General features: G+C 39.5%; 1 protein-coding gene across 1 annotated transcript in view; it reads right to left on the reverse strand.

The window, feature by feature from the left end:
- The window catches only part of BUB1 (BUB1 mitotic checkpoint serine/threonine kinase), a 243236-nt gene that overhangs the window by 66969 nt on the left and 151332 nt on the right, over nt 1-24935 (reverse strand). The window contains exon 16 of the mRNA XM_033939939.1: nt 10521-10695. Within this exon, the coding sequence (XP_033795830.1) occupies nt 10521-10695 (175 nt within the window). The remainder of the gene's footprint in view (nt 1-10520; nt 10696-24935) is intronic.

The raw sequence follows: 24935 nt of genomic DNA on the forward strand, positions 1-24935 counted from the left end.
TTGCTATATGATTTTCCATCAATTTATTAATTTGTGGCCAAATTGAATTCCAAAAACTTTTAATGTAGGGACAATGATATAGTAAGTGATCTAATGTCCCTGGTTCCAGATTACAGTGCCAGCATTTATTGGACTTAGAACTGTCTAATTTTTGCAAACGTGTAGGGGTCCAAAAAGCTCTATGTAATAAAAAGAACCAAGTTTGTCTCATAGATGCTGACACTGTACATCCCATTCTCCAAGACCAAATTAGTGGCCATTGAGATGCATTAATTTGATGCTTAATCTCAATGCTCCAAATATCTCTTAGACCATTTTTTGGTTTTTTATTCAAATATCCAGATATTAATTTATACCACAATGCGGCTTGATGTCCTAGGAAGTCTGCTTGAAAACATAAGAACTTTAAACTATATTGATTATTCAATGTTTTCCATTCAGGGAACCCAACCTGAATGGCCTGCTTCAATTGCAACCATTTAAAACTTTGTGTTTTATTAAGACCAAATCTATGTTGCAATTGTGAAAAATCCAGCAGTTTACCTTCTGAAATAACGTCATCTAAAGATCTAATGCCTGCAATAATCCAGTTCTTCCAAAGGATTTGAACTCCGCCAATTTTGATCTTGGAGTTTATCCATAAAGATTGATTAGTTGATTTGTTTATTGGGATAGGTGTTAATTTACTTATAAATCTCAATGTTTTCCAAGTATCCATTAAAATTTTATTTTCTTTGTATCTTCTAGGCATGTTAATACTTGGAAGGTGAACTAAATTTAGGGGAAACATAAGGCGCCATTCCAAATATAACCAATCTGGTGCATTATCTATAAGTTCTGGGAGGATCCAATACATACCCTGACGTAGAATATAGGCTTGATGGTACCTATAAAAATTTGGAAAATTTACCCCTCCCTCCTTAATTGATTTTTGCAAGGTTACTAAAGCTATTCTTGGTGTTCTACCAAGCCAAAGAAATTTCGTTAAAATGCTATTAAGCTTTTTATAAAAGGACCCCTGAAAATAAATAGGTATCATACTCATTTGGTAACAAACTACAGGCAAGATCATCATTTTAATAGTTTGAACTCTCCCCCACCAAGAAATATGTAAGGGGTTCCATTGCTCACACAACTCCGTAACTTTTTTTAAAACAAATTTTTCATTTTCTTTTACTGTATCTTCAATTGTATTTTTAACTTGAATGCCAAGATATTTAAATCCTTCTTCCTTCCATATGAACGGAAAATTTTTAAATAGTCCTTTTGCACAATGAACATTTAAGGGTATAATTTCAGATTTATTCCAATTAATTTTATAACCTGAAAATTTACCAAACTTATCAATTAATTCTAATAAAGAAGATAAGGTAGATTCTGGATTTTTCAAATAAAGCAAAATATCATCAGCATAAGCCGAAATTTTATATTCCATATCTGAATATGGAATACCCTGTATCTCCCCCGTTTGCTGTATTGCTAACAATAAGGGTTCTAATATAACATCAAATAACAAAGGAGATAAAGGACAACCCTGTCTAACTCCCCTCCGCAATTGAAATCCATCAGATATCATATTATTAATATTTAATCTTGCAATCGGGAAGCTATACAAAGTTTTTACCATTTGTATAAATCCAGAACCTATACCAAACCATTCTAAAGCTTGATACATAAAATTCCATTCTACCCTATCAAACGCTTTTTCTGCATCCAAGGAAACTGTAAAAGTTGGTTCATCTATTTTTTTTGATAAATTTAACATATGAAACAATAGTCTAGAGTTATTAGAGGAGTGTCTTTTAGCAACGAAACCCGTCTGATGCATATCTATAATATGTGGGAGAGCTTTGGCTAATCTCAAAGCCAAAATTTTCGCCAAAATTTTATTATCCACATTTATTAATGATATAGGCCTGTAGTTCGAAACCAAAGTAGGATCTTTATTTGGCTTAGGCAGAACTATTATTATTGATTCAGCCATAGTACCTTTAATATCACCTTTTATGAGTTGTGTTTGATATAAATTTAGTAAATGTGGGGAAAGGATATTTTGAAATGTTTTGTAAAATTCTACTGTATAACCATCACCACCTGGAGCGGATCCAACTCTAAGAGATCTCAATGCTGTTTCTAATTCTTTTAATGATATAGGTTCATCTAAACTCCGTTTTATATGATCAGGAACCTTAGGTCCATTAATTAAATCTAAAAAATTTTTACCATCTTTTTGTTTCTCCAAATAAGGCTCGGAAGAATACAGATCTTTATAAAATTTTAGAAATTGTTTTAAAATTATATTTGTTTGATTTGTTATTGTACCATTATCATCTTTTATCCCATTAACATTAGTTTTCCTTTTTTTTGCTTTAAGATAATTTGCCAATAATCTCCCCGCCTTATTAGAATTTCCATAATACACTGCTTGTTTGGAAAACAAATCTTTTCTTATCATTTTTGAAGATAATTCATTATATTTACCTTTTGCTTTCAAAAGAGCTTGTAATATCTCATTTTCCCATTTATTTATCAATTTAGTTTCTAATCTTTTGATTTCTTTTTCTAATTCTATATATTGAATTTTATTCTGTTTCCTAATAAAAGCTGAATATGATATAATATTACCCCTCATAGTTGCTTTGAATGCATCCCATACATTCTCAATAGATGTATCCTCCACTAAATTCATTTGAAAGAAATCATTAATTTGTGTTTTAAAATTTTCCAAAAATTTATCATCCACAAGCAGTGCATTATCAAATCTCCAAAGAGGTCTAACCCTTTCCAATTTATCCAATTGTAATTCTATCCATATTCCCGCATGATCCGAAATAATAATAGGATCTATGGAAGCTTTAATCACCTGTTGCACTTTATTTGTTGAAACAAAAATATAATCTATTCTTGAAAATGATTTATGAACCTGTGAACAAAATGAAAACTCCTGATCATTAAAATGAAGAATACGCCATATATCCTTCAAATCACATGATTGAGCCAGATTATCTAAACCTAAAGATTTTATACTTTTACTTGGTTTTTTATCCAATAATGGATCCATTACAGCATTAAAATCTCCAGCCACCACTAAATTAGAAGTAGCCAGTGGTAACAAAATATTTTGTAATTTTTTAAAAAATTCTGATTGATTCGAATTAGGGGCATATATATTAAATAACGTCAGGGCATTATTTCCCATACCTATATCAACATGTATCCATCTTCCATGTGGGTCTGAATTTATTACCTTAATCTTGGCCATACATTTTTTATTTATAAGAATTGCTACCCCTGCCTTTTTACCCTCTGCTGGAGCAAAAAAACATTCTTTTACCCACCCACCCGTTAGTTTCTGTGATTCTTTTGTATTAAGATGGGTCTCCTGCAGACAGTAAATATCCGCATTTTGCTTTTTTAAAAATGTTAAAACCTTTTTTCTTTTAATTACATGATTCAGGCCATTGACATTAATAGAATATATCTTAAAAGACATTATATAATTTAAAATTTATCAATGTAAACTTTTTCCCCTCTTCTTTCATAATTAAAATCCAAAAAATATTTTCTATGACACACATATAAACCCTTGTAGTATCCAATCCCTTATTTACTTTTTCCTTAATCACTCTAATATATATCATCTTTTTCCCTCCCTTTCCCACCCAATATAATGACTGCTTAAGAAAACACATTGGAACTGCAACCCGAACATTCCCCTCCCTCCTAGGCAACTAATAATCATTCAATATATCCTTCTATCTATCTATATTAACCTTTAATATTTGTAATCATTTTTTTTTTTTTTTTTTTATTTCTAACATTTCAATAATGTATCTTTATCCTTTCATCAACTTTTAATTTATACTACCCTAGTATTATAATTTACATCAAAATAATTTATCTTTAAACATGTATTTAATATGTTATTGATATTTTTCCTATATCTTATATTTCCTCTCTTATATTTTTATTGTCTTTTCTTTAGTTCATGTTTTTCTTTCTTCAGTATTTCAATATCTCATATTATATAATTTTTCACATTTTCATCAAAACCAATCTTGATGTTTTGTGTTAAAATAACATAGGTTCTGATTTTGAAAGAAAGTCTTTTAGTTTTTCTGGATCTTCAAAGTACCAAGATTTATCTCCAGATGATACTCTCATTTTTGCCGGATAATATAATCCGTATTTATATCCTTTTTCTTTTAGTTGAGGTCTCATGTCTAATAGTCTCTTTCTTTTAATTGCTGTGTTTTTAGCGAAATCTGGCAAAAACCATATCTTGGATCCTTTATAATTTAGATTTTTATCTTTTTTGGCAGCATTTAATATTTCTAATGCTTGTTGGTATCTAAGCATTTTGAATATTAGCGGTCTTGGTCTGCCATGATTTTCTACATATTTTGCTGGGATCCTATGCGCCCTTTCTATTTCTATCGGTTGTTTTAAATCCAGTTGTAGTATTTTTGGAATTAAGTTTTCAAGAAATTGTATAGCGCTTTTCCCTTCTAAATTTTCTTGTATTCCAAAAAGTTTAATATTTTTCCTTCTTCCTCGATTTTCATAGTCTTCCAGTTGATCTTTCAATTTATTCAATTCCAGACTGTCTTTTTTGCATCTGTTTGTTTCACCTTCTATGACCTCCATTTTATTTTCTAAGACAGTTGTTCTTTTATTTTGTACTTCCATTTGTCTGTGGATGTTTAATATTTCTTCCTTAATTTCAGCCATATTGGTTACATTTTCCTTGAGCATTTGTTTAATTTGTCTCAGTTCTTCCATGACCTCTGCTTTACTCAATATATCAGGTTCTTCAACAGGGAGTGGGATCTTACTTGGTGTGATTTGATCCTGCTTCTGTCTTTTTGCTGACATACCAGTCTCATTTTTATTTTGTCTGGTACTTGCCATATTCCTAAACTTATTTTTACAGATTTTACCTTTTCCACAATCCTTATGTTGTCCACAACAGTGTATAGTAGTTCACCTTCGATGCTTTGCTATGTGGAATAGCAAAATATTTTTTGGATCCTTTCCTTCAGGTTTCCAGTCTAATTTCGTTTGAGAGTAGTTTCAATTGGAATTATTTTCACCAATTTTTTTTTTACACTGTATAATAAGAGAAATCAGCTCCTTACCCTCAGGATTCCTCATCAAAATCGGCAGAGGAGGGCTGTTTCAATCTTTCCTAATTTTAGATTGATAGGCACTGTTCTTCTCTCCAAAATCAGTTTTTAAATTGAGGAGATTTTATCCTTTCCTTTTTCTTTGACAAACATCAGTCCTCTATCAAAGACAGTGAGAACTTTTTTTTTTTTCTAATTGTTGACTTATGTATTATTCAATAAACTGCCTTCATTCTTTTCAGTGTCTTGTTTTCATATCACAAATAAAGAAATTGGCTTCAGGCAATTAGTTGATCTCCCAGGGCTCCGTCTCAGCGCCAGCTGTATAAGGCTGCCTCAAACCGCCACAGCTCAGGAAGTCAACTGACAACGGTTTCACATTAGGATCGGTCTTTCTTTTTTTAGTCAGTTTAAAATTTTAACAGCCCTTCTCACTATCGTATCGCCTTATCCCTTTCCTGTTGTTGGCTTATTTAATGTTCAATTGTCTGCCTTCACAAAAAGAAACCGGCGAAAGATAAAACTGATTTCCTTGACTCTCCACCCCTAGGGCTCCGACTCAGTGCCGGTAGGAGAGGGCTGCATCAAACCGCCACAGATCCAGAAATCAATTGACAGCAGTCTCACAACAAGATCGGTATTTTTAACTGTTAGTCAGTTTTCAGTTTTCAGCACAGAGAAATAACAGCACTTACTTAGGTTTGGCAGGTATATTATCAGGCTGGTGTCATTCACGCTAAGTTTTTTTTTTATATATTCCTCGTCGCTCCAGCAATCCTCATCCTGTCATGAAAAAACCGGCATAAAGAGAAACAGATTTTTTCTCTTTACTTTCTTCCCTTAAACTTTTCCCAAATCTCAGCAGTACTTTTTTCATTAATCTCTAAGATTCTTTAAATTTATATCTTTCACAAATCAGCGATTCAAACCTCAACACCGCTTCGTTCCGGCACTGAGGAAAAACGGCGCTCTGACTACTCAGCTTTTATTCTCTCAAACTTCACATCAAACTTCGGCATAAGAGGGTAATATCAAACTTTCCATAAATTCAACATCGTTAATAATTATTTTTTGATGAAATCATCAAGAAGGGAATAATATTTTTATCTTCCATTGCCTAGATGAAGAGGAGCTTCGCGATCACTCCTCCATTCGTGTTCGCGTTAAGCCACGCCCCTCGTCGGGGATAAGAAAATTATAAAAAAAAAAAAAAAATTTTTTTTTTAAATTCTTTATTCATTTTTTCATCTTACATCAAGTACATAATATTACATCATTTAAAACTTTTACACATCACTTGAATTTCTTCCTATTGTCATCTTAAATACATAAATTTATTCCCTCTCCACCCACCCTTCCCACAAATATTTTAATCAAAAATATCGTATAAATATTGTATTCTTATCTATTGATTGAACCTTTAATAGAACTTTATACCATCCCCCTCCCCATGTATAAAATGTACTTCCAGTGGAAAATAATATCTAATCATTATAATAATTTGTCAATGGCCCCCAAATCTTTTAAAAATTATTATAATTCCCTTTTTGTATGGCAATTGTTCTTTCCATTTTGTAAATGTGGCACAACGAATTCCACCAGAATGTATAGTTAAGTCTATTGTAATTTGTCCAATTACTGGTGATATGTTGTATAGTGACTCCTGTCATAATCAATAAAAGTTTATTATTGCTTGATGAAATTTGACTTTTTGTTCTCATTGACATACCGAACAGAATAGTATCATATGATAATGCTACATGGTTTTCTAGTAAACAATTTATTTGAGACCAAATTGATTTCCAAAAGGCCATGATACAGGGACAATAGAATATTAAATGATCCAGAGTCCCTGTTTCCAGATTACAATGCCAGCATCTATTAGACTTAGAGCTATCTAACTTTTGTAATCGAACCAGGGTCCAAAATGCTCTATGTAACAAAAAGAACCAAATTTGTCTCATAGATGCAGACACTGTACATCTCATTCTCCAAGACCAAATTTGTGGCCATTGAGACGCAGAAGTTTGATACTTAAGTGGATAGGGACAGATTTTTCAAACTAAGGGGAACCACAGGTACAAATGGGCATTCGGAGAAATTGAAAGGGGAAAGGTTTAGAACAAACGCCAGGAAGTTCTTTTTCACCCAGAGGGTGGTGGATACATGGAATGCACTGCCGGAGGATGTGATAGGCAGAAGTATGCTACAGGGCTTCAAAGAAGGTCTGGACAGGTACCTGGAGGACAAAGGGATTGAGGGGTACAGATAGGAGTAGAGGTAAGGTTATAGGGACAGGATTAGAGGTAAATTACAAAATTAGTCAGAGACCACTGTTCAGGCAGTGGGCCTGATGGGCCGCCGCGGGAGTGGACTGCTGGGCAGGATGGACCGCTGGTCTGCCCCAGCGGAGGCAACTTCTTATGTTCTTAATGCTCCAAATGTCTTTAAGACCAGTCTTTAGTTTTTTATTCATAAATCCAGATATCAATTTATACCACTGTGCGGCTTGGTGTCCCAAAAAATCCGCCTGAAAGCATAAGAACTCCAGACTATACTGATTATTGAGATTTTTCCATTCAGGAAACCCCTCCTGAATAGCCTGCTTCAGTTGCAACCATCTAAAGCTTTGTGATTTATTAAGACCATATTTATGCCAACCTTTGGTTGTTAGGCTATTTGCATATTTATATGACATCATAAGACTGGATATATCCACAAGTGCCTTGGAGGCAGAAAATGAATATGCATTTCAGTAAGCCTTTGTTACTGATCTGAAGATTGAGCACTGTTGGAAATGGCACATGATATTATAGTGTTGGATAAAGGCTGAATGTTGCAATAAAGAATCTGCAAGAAGCTCATGGAGGAGGGGGCAATATCCTTAGTGATTTCAATGTGTCATTCAGTGTTATTAAGAGAACATCTTCCAAAGCTCACATTAATAGCAATTTGGATGGATGTAAAGAATTGATAGACATTATTCCCCATGGCTGATCTGTGAGACCAAAGTATATATATACCAAAAATAACGAAAGTCCAAACTTCAAAAAATTGGTATAGAATAGTGATAAACTGTCCTTAAACCACACTGGAGACAGTATAGAAGACTGTGCTTCCAAAGAATAATTAAATAAAAATCAATAAATAAGAGGACCAGTCAGTACGGGCCCAGTGCCCTCGTAACAACCAATGGCCCCGGGCAGGTGTTTATGGAGTGACAAGCACTTAAAAATAAATCTAAATAAACCCTGCCCCGTACATCTTGTCCTCATATATCTGTATAAAATAATAAATAGTAAGGAGCACAACCACCCCCAGACTAATGTGGAAAGGAGAGGAAATCACCAAAAAGAGTTCTCCCAAAAACTTATCCAAATAAAAAACATCAAAACCTAAGTGCAAAAATAGCAAAAGTCACCAAAGAAAAAAGAATATAGGGTCCTCAGTCTCATCCACAAATCCAAATAACAGTGAACCCTGAACACATATCACAAAATGTTCATGAAAAATAATACAAGTGTTAGATCCAAGCAAAAAATAACACACACAGAAATCTCAACCAAACATAAGCCACAAAGGCTCACAGGTGTGTGAACAAGCAGTGAAAAATACTTAGCTCAAGCGGCTGCAGTTAATCCAAAGCGGGACAAAATTCAAAGTTCACCAATCTTCACTGTTCGATTCCGCTCGCTATTCAGTCCCGCTCGCATAATCCCACTCACTCAAATGTCACTATTTCCAGTCCATTCACTGTTCAGATCCACTCGCTCAGTCCCGTTCACTCAATGTCACTGTTCAACTCTGCTCACTGTTCGATTCCACTCGCTCAATTCCGCTCACTCTTCCGCTCACTCGACAGGTCCTGTTTCAATGTCCTCATCAGGAGGGAGCAAATAATCAGCTATATTTGTAAAATGACTGAAAATTCACAAGCCCGGCCCCCAATATCAGGGACGGAGTAATCAACAGCAGCGGCACAATCACGCTGCTTTAGCTGTAATGTCACCTGGACCTGGGCTGCTTTTTCCAGTCTGCCTGCTGGTGAGTTTACGATCCAGGCAGAAAGGGAACAGGCAAATTCTTAACTTGTAGCCATCCCTGATGACTTCCAGAACCCACTGGTCAGTCATGATAGGCTCCCATGCTTCCAAGAAGTCCTGCAGCCTGCCTCCAATCTTACACAGGAAGGAATTGCAACTTCTTGGGCTGCTACCCTGGGTGGGAGGCACAGCCCTGGGATTTTCTATTCCTGGAAAATTTCTTTTTTTTAATTCTTTATTCATTTTTACATAGTACAACAAGTGTAACATAGAAACACATTTGACCTTATACAACATCACTTGATTAACTTACATGTATCACATAAATATAATGAATAAAACCTCCCCCCAACCCTGATAATACATATTTTATATAGAATTCATTGTATTAATAATATTCCTAATTACAACTCTTAATACCAAAACTGAGATCCCTACCCTCCCTCCCTAATCCTTACATATGTCCAACACTAACACTCCAACCATATTCATATATTTTATACATCAAACTATTTTCTGTTTTAGTTTTTTATTCATCGGGGTTAGTGTAGGTCCAATTCTGTATAGGACACCTCTCCCGGGAGTCCTATACAGAATCAGGGCCTCTGTGTCCTGGATATGGCACTGGTTTAGGATGAGCTGGAGAGGGCTTAGACAGCAACTTCAGTAGCTGGAATGTGAAGACAGTGCCAGGCAGACTTTTTGGTCGGTGTCCTGCAAATGACAAAATGGATTCAATAGACTACAGAAGCCACTTCAGCCTATATCCCAGAAATGCCAGATAAACCATGATTAGGTATATCAGGTTCATTGTTGTTTAATTATGAATTGATGAGTATGACTGTTGGGCAGACTGGATGGACCATTCTGGTCTTTATCTGCCATCATTTACTACGTTACTAAGCAAGTCTAGAACTTGCCAGGAGCTATTTCTGACCAGTTGAATAGACCCCCATCAAATACAGTAACATCACGAGAGTCATGTGGTCTGCCAAAGATCTCACATTCTCTCCATCTTTCCTTACACTTTCTTGCAATTAGGGATACTCTATTTATTCATATTTTTTTAAACTCTATTCCATTGTAATCTTCTGAAGATTTTGGACTAAACATATTTAAAATTTCTCTGTGATGAAGATCTACATATTACACTGAAGTAAATGGAATTTTCCCTTTCACTGTTTAGGAAATTCACATTGCCTTACTCTTCTTAGAGCTCTGAAATTAAAAATTGTTTTAGTATTATTGTAAAAATTTCCATTTTCTTCCTTTATGCACCTAAACTGCTATTCTTGAATAAGATCACAGATTCAAACTTTTAGCCTTGTCATTTTCAAAGAAACCTGATTACCTTTATCTTCTAGAACTTGCCAAGGATGCGTTGGCAATTTGTTGAAAGGTGTAGAAACAGGCCCAGCAGCAAATGCAAAATCTCTAGTATTATTAGGACTAGGTGCCAGAGTTTTATTGCAGCGAGTAGCCCATACAGTGCAGTCATCTAAACATTCCATTGTCTGCACCGCTTCCTGTAAAAAAAAAAAAAACAACAAAACCCACATTTAATGATGATTTATATAATCTTTGTTTTAAAAAAACAAATGGCTTCTTTTACTAAACTGCAGAAGAGCTTCTTACCATGAGCCGTTGAGGTAAATGCTCCAATGCTCGTAGAACTTGAATAAGTGGATGATACAATGAAATTAAATGAAAAATGTTTATTGCAGAGGGTCACAGAAATGTGTGAGCAATGGAATCCTTTACATCTATCTTGGTGGGGGAGAGTACAAACTGTTAAAATGATGATTCTACCAGTGGTTTGTTACCAAATGGGAATGTTACCGTTTTTTTTCCAGGGGTCTTTTTATAAAAAGTTAAATAGTGTTCTAACAAAATTTACTTGGCTGGGTAAATCTCCTAGAATTGCTTTAGTGTCTTTACAAAAGCCAATTAGGGAAGGGGGGTAAATTTTCCTAATTTTTATAGGTATCATCAGGCCTATATTTTGCGTCAAGGTATGTATTGGGTCCTCCCAGAACCCATTGATAATATCCAAGACTGGTTTGGTTAGAATGGCGACTTATGTTTCCTTTGCGACTTGGTCATGTTCTTAGTATCAAAATGCCAAGATTATATAAAGATCATAGAATATTTGTTGATACATGGAAAACTTTATGATATGTAAATAATCTAACTCCTATTCCGATAAATAAATTAACAAATCAAACGATTTGGTTAAACCCCAAGTTCAAAATTGGCGGTTTTAAAATCATCTGGAAGCATTGGATGATAGCGGGAATACGTACATTGGAAGATATATCTAATGGTAAGCTGCTTGAGTTTTCACAATTGCAACATAAATTTGGCCTTAACAAGTCACAATGGTTGCAATTGAAGCAGGCCATTCAGGCGGGGTTCCCTGAATGGAAAACTCTTAATAATCAATATAGTTTGGAATTTTTAGGCTTTCAGGTAGATTTCATGGGACACCAGGCCACACAGTGGTATAAATTAATATCTGAATTTGTGAATAAAACACCAAAAACTGGTCTTTGAGACATTTGGCGCATTGAGATCAAGCATCAAATTAATGCGTCTCAATGGCCACGGATTTGGTCTTGGAGGATGAGATGTACAGTGTCTGCATCTATGAGACAAACATGGTTTTTTTTTTTTGCATAGAGCTTTTTGGACCCCTGTTCGTTTACAAAAATTAGATAGCTCTAAGTCTAATAGATGTTGGCACTATCATCGTGAGGCTGGGACATTAGATCATCTTTTATTCTATTGTCCATTCATATTATTATTTTGGAAATCAATTTGGCCTCAAATAAATAGGATGTTAGAGAATCCAGTGGCCTTGACATATGATACTATTTTTTTTGGCATGACAATGAGAGCAAAGAATCAAATTTCGTCAAATAATAATAAACTTTTATTTATATTAACTGGGGTAGCCAATCAGCAGATTACATACAATTGGAAAAATTATGATAGATTAAATTACAACTTTTGGTAGAATTCTGTATGTCATATTTACAAAATGGAGCACACAATAGCAACACAGAAATGATATTTTGGTAAGAACATAAGAAGTCGCCCCTGCTGGGTCAGACCGGTGGTCCATCGCGCCCAGCAGTCCGCATCCGCGGTGGCCCATCAGGTCCATGACCTGTATGTGATCCCTTAAATTTCGCCTTGATACCATTTCTATATCCTATCTTTGCCCTTATCTGTATCCCTCGATTCCTTTATCTGTCAGGAATTTATCCAATCCTTCTTTAAAACCCCGTAGTGTGCTCTGTCCTATCACAACCTCCGGCAGCGCATTCCAGGTGTCAACCACCCTCTGAGTGAAAAAGAACTTCCTGGCATTGGTTCTAAACCGGTCCCCCTTCAGTTTCTCCGAGTGCCCTGTTGTTTTCTGTCCCTCTCCACCTTCTCTATGCCCTTTATGATCTTGTAAGTCTCTATCATGTCTCCTCTGAGTCTCCGCCTCTCCAGGAAGAAGAGCCCCAGCCTCTCCAACCTGTCTGCGTATGAAATGTTTTCCATACCTTTTATCATTTTCGTCGCTCTTCTCTGGACCCTTTCAAGTATCGCCATGTCCATTTTTGAGATACGGTGACCAATACTGGACACAGTATTCCAGGTGCGGGCGCACCATTGCACGATACAGCGGCATGACTTCCTTCGTCCTGGTTGTAATGCCCTTCTTAATAATTCCCAACATTCTATTGGCTTTCTTGGAGGCTGCTGTTCATTGTGCCGTTGGCTTCATTGTTGTGTCCACCAGCACACCCAAGTCCTTTTCAAGATTACTGTTACCCAGAATTGAACCCCCAATTTTGTAGCTGAACCTTGGGTTCTTTCTCCCAATATGCATGACCTTGCATTTCTCTATATTAAATTGCATTTGCCATTTATTTGCCCACTCTTCTAGTTTGCTTAGGTCCTTTTGTAGGTCTTCGCATTCCTCCGCGGTTCTAACCCTGCTGCAGAGTTTGGTGTCATCTGCAAACTTTATAACTTCACACTTCGTCCCTGATTCTAGGTCGTTTATAAATACATTAAACAGCAGCGGTCCGAGCACTGGCCCCTGTGGAACACCGCTCGTGACTCTCCGCCAGTCCGAGTATTGGCCCGTCACTGAAACCCTTTGTTTTCTGCCTACCAACCAGTGCTTAATCCATCTGTATACGTCCCCTTCCACCCCGTGGTTCCACAGTTTCCTAAGTAGCCGCTCATGGGGTACTTTGTCGAAGGCCTTTTGGAAGTCGAGGTAAATGTCTATGGGTTCCCCTTTGTCCATCTGGCTGGTTATTCCTTCAAAGAAGTGCAGTAAGTTCGTCAGGCATGATCTTCCCTTGCAGAAGCCATGCCGGCTCGCTTTCAGTTGTCCGTTTGATTCTATGTGCTTACAGATGCTGTCCTTTATCAGTGCTTCCATCATCTTGCCCGAACAGAAGTCAAGCTTACCGGCCTGTAGTTCCTGGGGTCCCCCCTCGATCCCTTTTTAAAGATAGGTGTGATGTTTGCTATTTTCCAGTCCTCCGGGATCTCCCCAGTTGTCAAAGACAGGTTACAAATTTGTCGTAGTGTTTCCGCTATTTCGTTTCTTAGCTCTTTTAGGATCCTTGGGTGGATTCCGTCCGGGCCCGGTGATTTGTCGCTTTTTAATCTATCTGTTGGAGGACATCCTCGTGGCTTATCTCAATATGTGCCAGTTTTTCTTCTTGATCCCCCCTTATGACCTCTTCGGGTTCTGGTACATTGGATGTGTCCTCGCTCGTGAAGACCGACGAGAAGAACTCGTTTAACCTATCAGCTACCTCTTTTTCTTCCTTTACCACTCCCTTTCTGTCTCCATCATCCAACGGTCCTACTTCCTCCCTCGCCGGTTGCTTCCCTTTGTCTTATCTGAAGAATGTTTTGAAGTTTCTTGCTTCCCCGGCCAGCCTTTCTTCGTACTCTCTTTTTGCCTTCCTAACAACTCGGTGACAGTCTTTCTGGTGATGTTTGTGTTCCTTCCGGTTTTCCTCGGTTTGGTCCTTTTTCCATTTTCGGAACGATTTTTTCTTGTCACCTATCGCCTTCTTCACTTCATTTGTTATCCATACCGGGTCTTTTGATTGAATTTTTTTGCACCCTTTCCTAAACCTGGGGATGCATAGGTTTTGTGCTTCTAGCACCGTGTCCCTGAATAGGCACCAGGCTTTCTCTACTGTCTCTCAGAAGATTTGGGGACCATTAACAGACTTTTGTAATGAGTGATAACATTTTCCCAAAGTAAGATATTGGATAAGAGGGGGTGTGGGTGGGTATTATTAATCTTATATAGTAAATGAATATATCACTATTTTTACTATTTTGGGATGGTATTTTCTGTAACGGGAGGGGAGGGGAGGGGATGGGAGGGTTTTTTATTCTAATAATAATTGTTTAGATATTAGGTGTATTACATAATATTCAAGATATTGTGGAACATAAGTATGGTTTTGGAATGTTGTATTTGATGTATTACATGAAAGATAATCGAGTGTGTATTTATAAGTTCATATGATTTTATCTGATGCACTTGTTGTTATATACAAAAATGAATAAAGAATTAAAAAAAAAAAAGAACTTGAAAAAGCGAAGGAGCATTTACCTCTCCAAACCGTGATAAGAAGCTGTTCTGAGATTTAGTAAAAGAAGCCCAAATAAAATACTAACTGCACAAAACCTAGAAAATCATACTTCAGGTATCAAAAACTACAATAAAGAAAAAAAACCAAACAATTATATTTAAAACCCAACATGACCACGTTTTGGCATCATTGTTTCTCTCAGGTATAATGCTGAAATGTGGCCATATTAGGTTTTAAATATAATAAATCTTATTAAAATCAACATTAAACAGGACCCCCACAGCCTCCTGCAAGTAAACCTTGTACATGGCTAAAACAAAATCTGGGGCAAACCCCCCTGGTGGCAAAGCAGGATTCACTGTCAAAGCAAGATACCCAACACAAACCTGTTCCTGTCTCTCTAAGACAGGGAGAAGATTACCTGAAGCCACAGGAAAAATGATGGCACTTCCCACCAAAACTGGCGAAAAACCTGCTGAAAAAAACACAGAGGCTTGCAACGGCAAAGAGGTCCGAACAGACCCAGCCGCTAAAACAGACAAGCCAGCAGCCGCAAACAGGAAGTCCCCAGCACTATCGGCGGTAAGGGAAGCTATCAGTTTCTGTGCCAGTCTGGATGGACGATAAAGAAAGTGCTGGTTACCAATAAAAATCAATTAAACTTAATTGAAGGCTTCTCTTCAGACTGGCACTGCTTCAGGACTTCTTTTTCCCTCAATATAACTTTAATTTGCAATTGAACAGACCCCACTGGCTCTCAAAGCTATATGCCTTGCCTGTACTTAGTGGCAAGCCTTACAGCTGAGGCACTTCTATAGGAAAAAAATTGGGGGGAGGTGGGGAAAATGGGGTGGAGGACTTGACCAGTCGAGTGTGGCACCCCCAAGGTCGGATGTACAGACCACCGAGAGGGTCCCCCAAGCTCTATCTGGCACCACAAACAGGGACAAAAAGGCCAATCTAAACAAAATCCAACAGCCCTACATTAAATCAGGTAAAGTCTGTAAAGGCTTACCACTCCACCTGCTGGAGACTGAGAACAGACTGATTTTACTTGGGACTGCACAGTAGAGGTCTGCATGGAAATGGGGATCATGGGAATCCTGCAGGTCCTTCGTGGTGTTCCCCCCCCCAGCTATGCGGGACTCCCACGGGGATCCCCCCCCCAAGGAACTCCCACCAGGACCCCGGGGCCCACAGGACTCCCACAGGGATAGAACCGGGGTTCCTAATGCTCTGTCGATCCACTTCAAATTTAATGAAGAAACCGGTCCGGGTGTGGAGCCATGGCAAGGACAGCTATGCTGAGCAGTGAGCTCAACACATATGTACACAGCGCAGATTGGTCGGGAGGCATCACATGCAAGGCTAGGTGGGAAGACAGCCTATATTAATTGAGTGAGCCGCCCAATCCCACCAAAGGCCCCAACTGAGAGAGTGACCTGAGGTGGAGACAAAGCCTTCAGAGGAGGAGACCGGATCCGAGGAGGAGACCGGACCCAAGGAGGACTCCCGAGCAGAGGAGGACTCTGCCTCCAAAGGCCCCGATTGAAAGACCCCCAGGAGACGAAGCCCGAAGCCTTTAGAGATCTGAGCCGATCCCCCCAAAGGCCCTGACTAAGAGAGGAAGAGGAGGAGGAGGCTGGCGTAAACGTTACACTGCGTTGTAATAGATCAGGTATGAGAAAAAGTCTTGACACTTCAGAACACACAAGCCTAGAGTTTAGGCGTCTCCTCAGCTTTCCATTAAATTTTATCGAAGGCACACCTGTTGCAGTTGAAATATTGATGCATATGCTGGTAATGGTTAACCTTTGTCCCTCAGTAATTCTTTTCAGCGGAGAACTAGTCTTAAAGAATTTTGTTTTTCTTAAGCTTACAATGTAAGTACTATCTGCACATCTTTCTCAGCCTAAATGTATAGACTCAAACCCCAAATTCCTTAAGACTTAGTTTTTATCGAGGACACTCGAACCTGTTGCAGTACACTCACAATACATATCATGACGGTACTGACTATTTGGTGTCAACTTGTTTTTATTTATGATTTTTTTGTAAGAAGAAAAATTGTGTATACAGTATACTTCCTTTTGGAAGATAATTCCTTTAACCACAGACTTAAAAAAAAAATAAATCAAAACTTTCTGAAGTAATTGCTGCTTTTTATGGGGGCAGGCAACTTTTATGGGGTGCAGGCGGGGACAGAGGGGATTCTTGCGGTGATGGAGGGGATTCCTCACGGGGACGGAGAGGATTCCGGCAGGGACGGATGGGATTTCTGTCCCAGCCCAACTCTCTACTGCACAGCCCACTTTACTACAGTCAAAAGTTTGTATTTCAGTCTCCACCTGCTGGTCAAGGTGCATTATAACCCATCAATTTCTTTGCCAGTCTGGAGGGGCGATAAAATAATTTATCTTTGGTGCTGGTTTTGCTTTTTGTGGCTTCTGTATTTATGATTTGGTCCTAGCAATTTTTTCTCATGACATCCCAACCCAGCAGACAGGCCTTTCCAGATGAATTTTGAACTGGCATCAGTAAATGCCTTATGATGGAAATAACTGTATCTTAACTTTAAAAAAGGCCAAATTGTATGCTAAAGTTGACTCTCTGTATATTACATGTGTACCTTACTGTACACATGTAAATTCATAATTATCTGTTTGTCTATGCATTATGCATGTCAACTTTGTAACCCGTTCTGAGGGAGGATGGGATATAAAACTAACCAAATAAATAAATTTAATTCCTGGCTTTTGTTTAAACTAAACTAAACCTTAAGTTTGTATACTGCATCATCTCCATAAAGATAGAGCTTGGCACGGTTACAGGTAAATTCAATAAATGAGGGAAGGACATAATAAGAAATTACAGGTTATGAAGAGGATAGCTAGCTTTACATTTTAAATAGATAGCTTTATGTTTTGGAGAAAAGCCAAGTTTTCAGATGCTTTTGGAATAATTGGAATGAGCCTAGGTTCAGCAGCGGGGCAGGGAGGTTATTCCAAATCTCAGTGAATTTGAAGAAAAGGGATTTCCCTAATTTACCTGCATACATGACGCCTTTTAACGAGGAGAAAGATAGTTTGAGTTTGTGGGCGGATCTGGTAGTGTCAGGTAAACGGTACCCCCTCGAAAACGTCAGCAGTGATGAGTGGAGTACCTCAAGGCTCCGTCTTAGGGCCGATTCTATTCAATTTATTCATAGGAGACTTGACCCAAGGACTTAGAGGAAAAGTATCACTGTTTGCCGACGATGCCATACTATGCAACATAGTTGGCAAAAGCAGTGTGCCTGACTTTATGACGCAAGACCTAAGACAGCTTGAACAGTGGTCATCAACTTGGCAGCTAGGCTTCAATGCTAAAAAATGTAAAGTAATGCACCTAGGCAAAAAAAATCCACACAGAACTTACACACTAAATGGTGAAACCTTGTCCAGGACCACGGTGGAACGTGATTTAGGAGTGATCATTAGCGATGATATGAAGGCTGCCAATCAAGTAGAGAAGGCTTCGTCTAAGGCAAGACAAATGATGGGCTGTATCCGTAGGGGTTTTGTCAGAAAGCGTTCGACAAAGTTCCACACGAAAGACTTCTCAGGAAACTACAAAGCCATGGCATAGAGGGAGATATACAAAGATGGATAGGCAAATGGCTGGAAAACCGAAAGCAGAGAGTGGGCATAAATGGGAAGTTCTCCGACTGGGAGAAAGTGACTAGTGGTGTACCCCAGGGCTCGGTACTTGGGCCGATCCTTTTTAATATTTATATCAATGACCTGGAGGAAGGAACATCCAGTGAGATCATCAAGTTTGCAGACGATACAAAACTATGCCGGGCAATCAGATTGCAGGAGGATAGAGAGAAACTCCAGAGCGACTTGTGTCGGTTAGAAACATGGGCGGAGAAATGGCAGATGAAGTTCAATGTGGAGAAATGCAAGGTAATGCATTTAGGCAATAAAAATAAGGAATACGAGTATACAATGTCAGGTGCAACTCTGGGGAAGAGTGAACAAGAAAGGGACCTGGGTGTACTGATAGATAGGACCCTGAAGCCGTCGGCACAATGCGCGGCAGCGGCAAAGAAGGCAAATAGAATGTTGGGCATGATAAAGAAAGGAATCTCGAGTAGATCGGAGAAAGTTATAATGCCGCTTTATAGGGCAATGGTCAGACCACACTTGGAATACTGCGTCCAACATTGGTCTCCCTACCTAAAGAAGGATATAAAACTGCTGGAGAGGGTGCAGAGACGAGCAACAAAACTGGTGAAGGGTATGGAGAGACTGGAATATGAGGATAGACTTATAACACTAGGATTGTTCTCCCTTGAGAAAAGGAGAATGCGTGGGGATATGATCGAGACCTTCAAAATACTGAAAGGAATCGACAAAATAGAGCAGAGAAGATTATTTACACTGTCCAATTTGACACGGACTAGAGGACATGGAATGAAGCTAAGGGGGGACAGGTTCAGGACTAATGTCAGGAAGTTCTGCTTCACTCAGAGAGTGGTTGACACCTGGAATGCCCTCCCAGAGGAGATTATTGCGGAATCGACCGTCCTAGGCTTCAAGAGCAAACTAGATGCATATCTCCTTAAGAGAGGCATATAAAGATATGGTGGACTATAAATTACGCCAGGTGTACACCTGGCGGGGCCTCCGCGTGTGCGGATCGCCGGACTTGATGGACCGAAGGTCTGATCTGGAGATGGCAGTTCTTATGTTCTTAAAACCTGAGGTCATAATGCCACTGTACAGATCCATGGTGAGACCTCATCTCGAGTATTGTGTTCAATTCTGGAGACCACACTACCGAAAAGATGTGTTGAGAATTGAGTCGGTTCAGCGAATGGCTACCAGAATGGTCTTGGGGCTCAGGGATCTCACGTATGAAGAAAGGTTAAAAAAACTGCGGATGTACTCGCTGGAGGAGCGAAGAGAGAGAGGGGACATGATTGAGACCTTTAAGTATATTACTGGGCGTATAGAGGTGAAAGATGATATCTTCAGTCTTACAGGACCCTCGGTAACCAGAGGACACTCGCTGAAAATCAGGGGAGGGAAATTTCGGGGTGATGCTAGGAAGTACTTCTTCACCGAAAGGGTGGTCGATCATTGGAACGAGCTGCCTCAGCGGGTGATTGAGGCCAGCAGCGTGTTAGATTTCAAGAGAAAATGGGATATTCATGTGGGATCTCTAGGAGAGTAAGAATCAGGGAGTGGGTCATTGGTATGGGCAGACTCGATGGGCTATGGCCCTTTTCTGCCGTCAATTTCTATGTTTCTATGTCTCGAAGAATTCCAGGATAGTGGAATTAGGGGAGGAAGAATGCCATGTAGGATCTTGAATATTAGGCAAGTACATTTAAGGTGAATCCTAGAAATCACCGTAAGCCAGTGAAGTTTTGATAGAAGCGGGGAAACATGGTCAAATTTGCTATTTGCTAAGATCAACCTAGCTGCAGTGTTCTGGATCCGCTGAAGTCTTTGAAGATTTTTATTGGTTAGATTTAGATAGATGGAATTACAATAGTTCAGTCTGGAAAGAATGATTGATTGTACAAGGACAGCAAAATGTTGTTGGCGGAAGCAGGATCTCACTTTCCTCAACATGTGAAGACTAAAAAACATTTTTTTACCAGAGAGTTGAGATGATCATTAAAGGAAAGTGCAAAGTCAATAATGATGCCCAAAACTTTGCTTGAAAATTCGATCTGCAGTCTGGGACCAGAAGGTAGTGGAATGAGCGTGGGTAACTGATCTAATTTTGGGCCAAGCCAGAGTAGTTTTGTTTTGGATTCATTCAGAGAAGGCCCAGGATTGGAGTTTCATTATGCAAGCTGTTATATTTTCGGTGAGGTTAGTGAGGTTCGAATCTATCTCGAGAAGGACAAGGATGTCATCTGCATATGTAAATATAGTTTCAAAGGGAGATCGATGGAAGAATTTCAAAGAAGACATATAAATGTTGAAAAGAATAGGGGACAGAGGTGATCACTGGGGAACACCACATAGCGGTCTCCAAGAAGAAGACATGGTTCCATTCATGTTAACCATGTAAGAGTGGATCGTAAAAATTTCGAGAACCATTCTAAGACTGTGGAATTAATGCCTATCTCAGAAAGTTGGTAAATTAGGATATCGTGGTGGACAACATCAAAGGCCGCAGATAGATTGAATTGTAGTAGGATAGAAAACTTATTACAAGACTGAAGTTATTGGATCTTTGAGATTAAAGAGGCCAGCAGGGATTCAGTGCTGAAATTGGGTCTAAAGTCATATTGGCAAGGTAATAGAATGGAGAATCTTTCTAAGTAAGATGAGAGCTGAGTGGATATAATAGCCTCGAGCATTTTGATCAGGAGAGGAATATTTGCTATAGGACGATAGCTGGATGGGGAGGATGGGTCTAGATCAGCTTTTTTCAGAAGTGGGGTCAGGGCAATGAGTCCCATTTGTACAGAAAATAGGCCAGATAGTAAGGCTGAGTTGACAAGTCTAGTGAGAGATGAAATAGCCTGCGTGGGAATTTTCTCGTAAAGGTAGGAAGGGAACGGGTCCAGGGCACATTTGCAGGATCTTAATTTGTGGCACAGTTTAGAGACCTGGGCTTCAGATACATGCTCAAAGACTGTCCAGGATATGGTTAGTGTTGCTGAGCACCAGAGAACTGTAAGTGACTGTTGATGGAAAAGAACTTCTTATAGTAGCAACCTTTTCGTTGAAGAATTTTGCTAGGTCGTCCTCTGCTAGAGAGGAGGGGAGAATAGAGGAGTAATTTTTAGAGGTTAAGGAGCGCCAGATGTTAAACAATGTGCTGCTCTGATTATTGGATCTAGTGATTTTGTCACCGTAAAAATTCTTCCTTGCTTTTTTTAGTACTGTATTGTAGAACTTGATACTGTCCTTTTTTACCTTTACTAACCATTATTCAGGGCAGTAGAAAATTTTCATTACCATTATTAGATAAGATTCAAAATTATGTGGAGGCCATTGTGCTGAAATTTACTCAGAAATGCATTGCTTTTATCTATCATGCACAACATTGTTTCTTACTTTTAAAGAAAGGTTTTCTGTAGATAGTAGGATTAATTAGGTACACAAATGGGTGAGAACTCATGCCTGATTCTACCTAGGATATAAAACAAGAGAATTACCCCAATGATCTCCACAGACAAATCCAAGAAGAAACAAAAACAATGTGGAGAAATGATATTCCTGAGATGGATTTTATTAATATTAAAATATTAAAACTTGGCAAACCACATAAAAACCTCTAGGACGCAGTCCACTGAAAAGCTTTGGACCCTGCACACAGCTTTTATGGATCAGTTTATTTTTGACTGGCATTTTTATTCATGTACCACAGGACTACATGAAGAAGACATTCTGTCGAAACACGGACCGTGTTGGGTCCAGGGTCCAAAGCTTTTCAGCGGACTGCGCCCTAGAGGTTTTTATGTGGTTTACCAAGTTTTAATATTATTTTAATATTAATAAAGTCCATCTCAGGAACATCATTTCTCCACATTGTTTTTTTGTTTCTACCCAGGATATTACACAGCGGTCACTTCCAACGCATCAGAGAAAAGGCTCTGCCAGGGCTGGTGCGAGCAGCCTGTTTTGAGGCTGCCTCCTGCTGACTGGCTGCACTTCAGGTAAGGAAGGGAGAGAGGGCGGGAGCGAGGGGGTTCGTGGATCAGGACTGCCACCTGCTTCTGCCACTTTGGGGCTTAAGGGAGGGAGGACGACTTTGCGGCTCAGGACTACTGTAAGTGCTGGTGCTTCAAGGTGGGGAGAAATTGAGACTGTTAGACAAGGTTTCTAACACACTCTCACTTAACCAGAAAAACAGTTATCCGGTATCCACCAACCCCTGTGGGTGCTGGATAACAGATTCTACTGTATGTGAGTTTTGAGAATTTACATTTGCTGTCTATATTTTGCACTGTTCAGGAAGAAATGCATTTCTTTCTATTTCTTTGGTGTTGTACTGAATGCAGAATCTGGCTTCTTAGGGTTTCGTTTGTGCATTTTAGGACTTTTAGTTTGTGGACCTGTATTTGCATAGGGTTTATCTGTACGAGTATTCTGCACGTGTGACCAAGGCCAGGTGTTCTATAAAAGAAAGAATATTGTGAAGCGTTATTGGTGTCATGGCCCCAAGTAGGAAGATATTTGTAGGCTCTCCTTCAGCCCTTTTGGACCCAAAACGGCACTCGCTTAAAAATAAGTGAAGACCACTGATCTAGATAACACCAAGGACTTTAGATGAATTGTGCACAGTGAGTGTTGTTCCTGATAGAAGGGTTATAGAGTTGAGAACTGATTGTTGGATGATGTAAAATCAGAATAATTTGGTCTTGAATGTGTGAGTTTGCTATTTATCCAGATGGAGATTTATTTATTCCATTTGTAATTTATTCAGGGATATTTGTGATGGCTGAGTCTATTTGAATAAGAAGAAATATCATCTGCATAGGTTAACCATTGTTCTCCATTAGAGAATGTGATTTCTCCAAGGGAGCTCATGAATAAGTTGAACAGGACTGGGAAAAGAGGGGAGCTATGAGGAACTCCACAAAATGACTTCCAGCTTCGAGAGAAGATGTTGTCTTCCCATATGATGTATTTTCTTTTGGTTAGAACGGACTTAAACCAGTCTAGCACTGGTCCTCCAAAATTGATTTCACCGAGTTTTGTCAACAAAAGCAATGTTACTTACCGTAACAGTTGTTATCCAGGGACAGCAGGCAGCTATTCTCACTAGTGGGTGATGTCATCAGACAGAGCCCCGGTACGGACGTCTCACAAGCACGTGTTGCTTGTAGAAACTTAAAAGTTTCTAGATGCCCGCACCGCGCATGCGCCGGTGCCTTCCCGCCCGGAGGTCCGGGCGTGTCTCCTCAGTTCAGGTAGCTAGCCTGAGAAGCCAACCCAGGGGAGGTGGGTGGGACGTGAGAATAGCTGCCTGCTGTCCCTGGATAACAACTGTTACGGTAAGTAACATTGCTTTATCCCAGGACAAGCAGGCAGGTATTCTCACTAGTGGGTGACCTCCAAGCTAACCTCAGCGGGATGGAGGGGGAGTTGGCGACTTAAGAGAATAAATTTTTCAATACTGTTTGGCCAAACTGTCCATCCCGTCTGGAGAGAGTATCCAGACAATAATGTGAGGTGAATGTGTGAACCGAGGACCAGGTGGCAGCCTTACAAATTTCCTCGATTGGTGTTGATCTGAGGAATGCTACTGAGGCTGCCATTGCTCTGACCTTATGGGCTGTGACCTTACAAGGAAGTGATAATCCAGCCTGGGCATAGCAGAAAGAGATACAAGCCGCCATCCAATTAGAGATGGTGCGCTTTGATACGGGTCTTCCCAACTTGTTAGGGTCGAAGGAGACAAAAAGTTGAGGAGTGGTTCTGTGTGGCTTGGTGCGATCCAGGTAGAAAGCCAGCGCACGTTTACAGTCTAGAGTGTGAAGGGCCGATTCTCCGTGGTGAGAATGGGGCTTAGGGAAGAATACTGGAAGTACAATGGATTGGTTGAGATGAAATTCTGAGACCACCTTAGGCAGGAATTTCGGGTGAGTGCGGAGGACCACCTTGTCATGATGGAATACTGTGAATGGTGGATCCGCCATCAGTGCCTGGAGTTCGCTGACTCTGCGAGCGGACGTAAGGGCTACCAGGAAAAGCACTTTCCAGGTGAGATACTTAAGAGGGGCCCTGTTGAGTGGTTCAAACGGGGGCTTCATGAGACGGGAAAGGACTACATTGAGGTCCCAAACTACTGGGGGTGGTTTGAGAGGAGGGTTAACATGGAAGAGTCCTTTCATAAATCTGGCGACCACCGGATGGGCCGAGAGGGGTTTCCCTTGTAGGGGCTGGTGGAACGCCGCAATAGCGCTCAGGTGGACTCGTATGGATGTAGACTTGAGCCCGGATTGAGATAGGTGTAGGAGATAGTCCAGCACGGAGGATAAGGAAGCTCGCTGAGGTTCCTTTGATTTAGAAACACACCATGAGGAGAATCTAGTCCATTTCTGGGAGTAGCATTGTCGAGTGGCGGGCTTCCTGGAAGCTTCCAAGACCTCCCTCACTTCTTGAGAGAAGTGGTGAGGGGTT

The sequence above is a fragment of the Geotrypetes seraphini genome, chromosome 3 (assembly GCF_902459505.1).
Source record: "Geotrypetes seraphini chromosome 3, aGeoSer1.1, whole genome shotgun sequence".
In the NCBI taxonomy this organism is placed as follows: domain Eukaryota; kingdom Metazoa; phylum Chordata; class Amphibia; order Gymnophiona; family Dermophiidae; genus Geotrypetes; species Geotrypetes seraphini.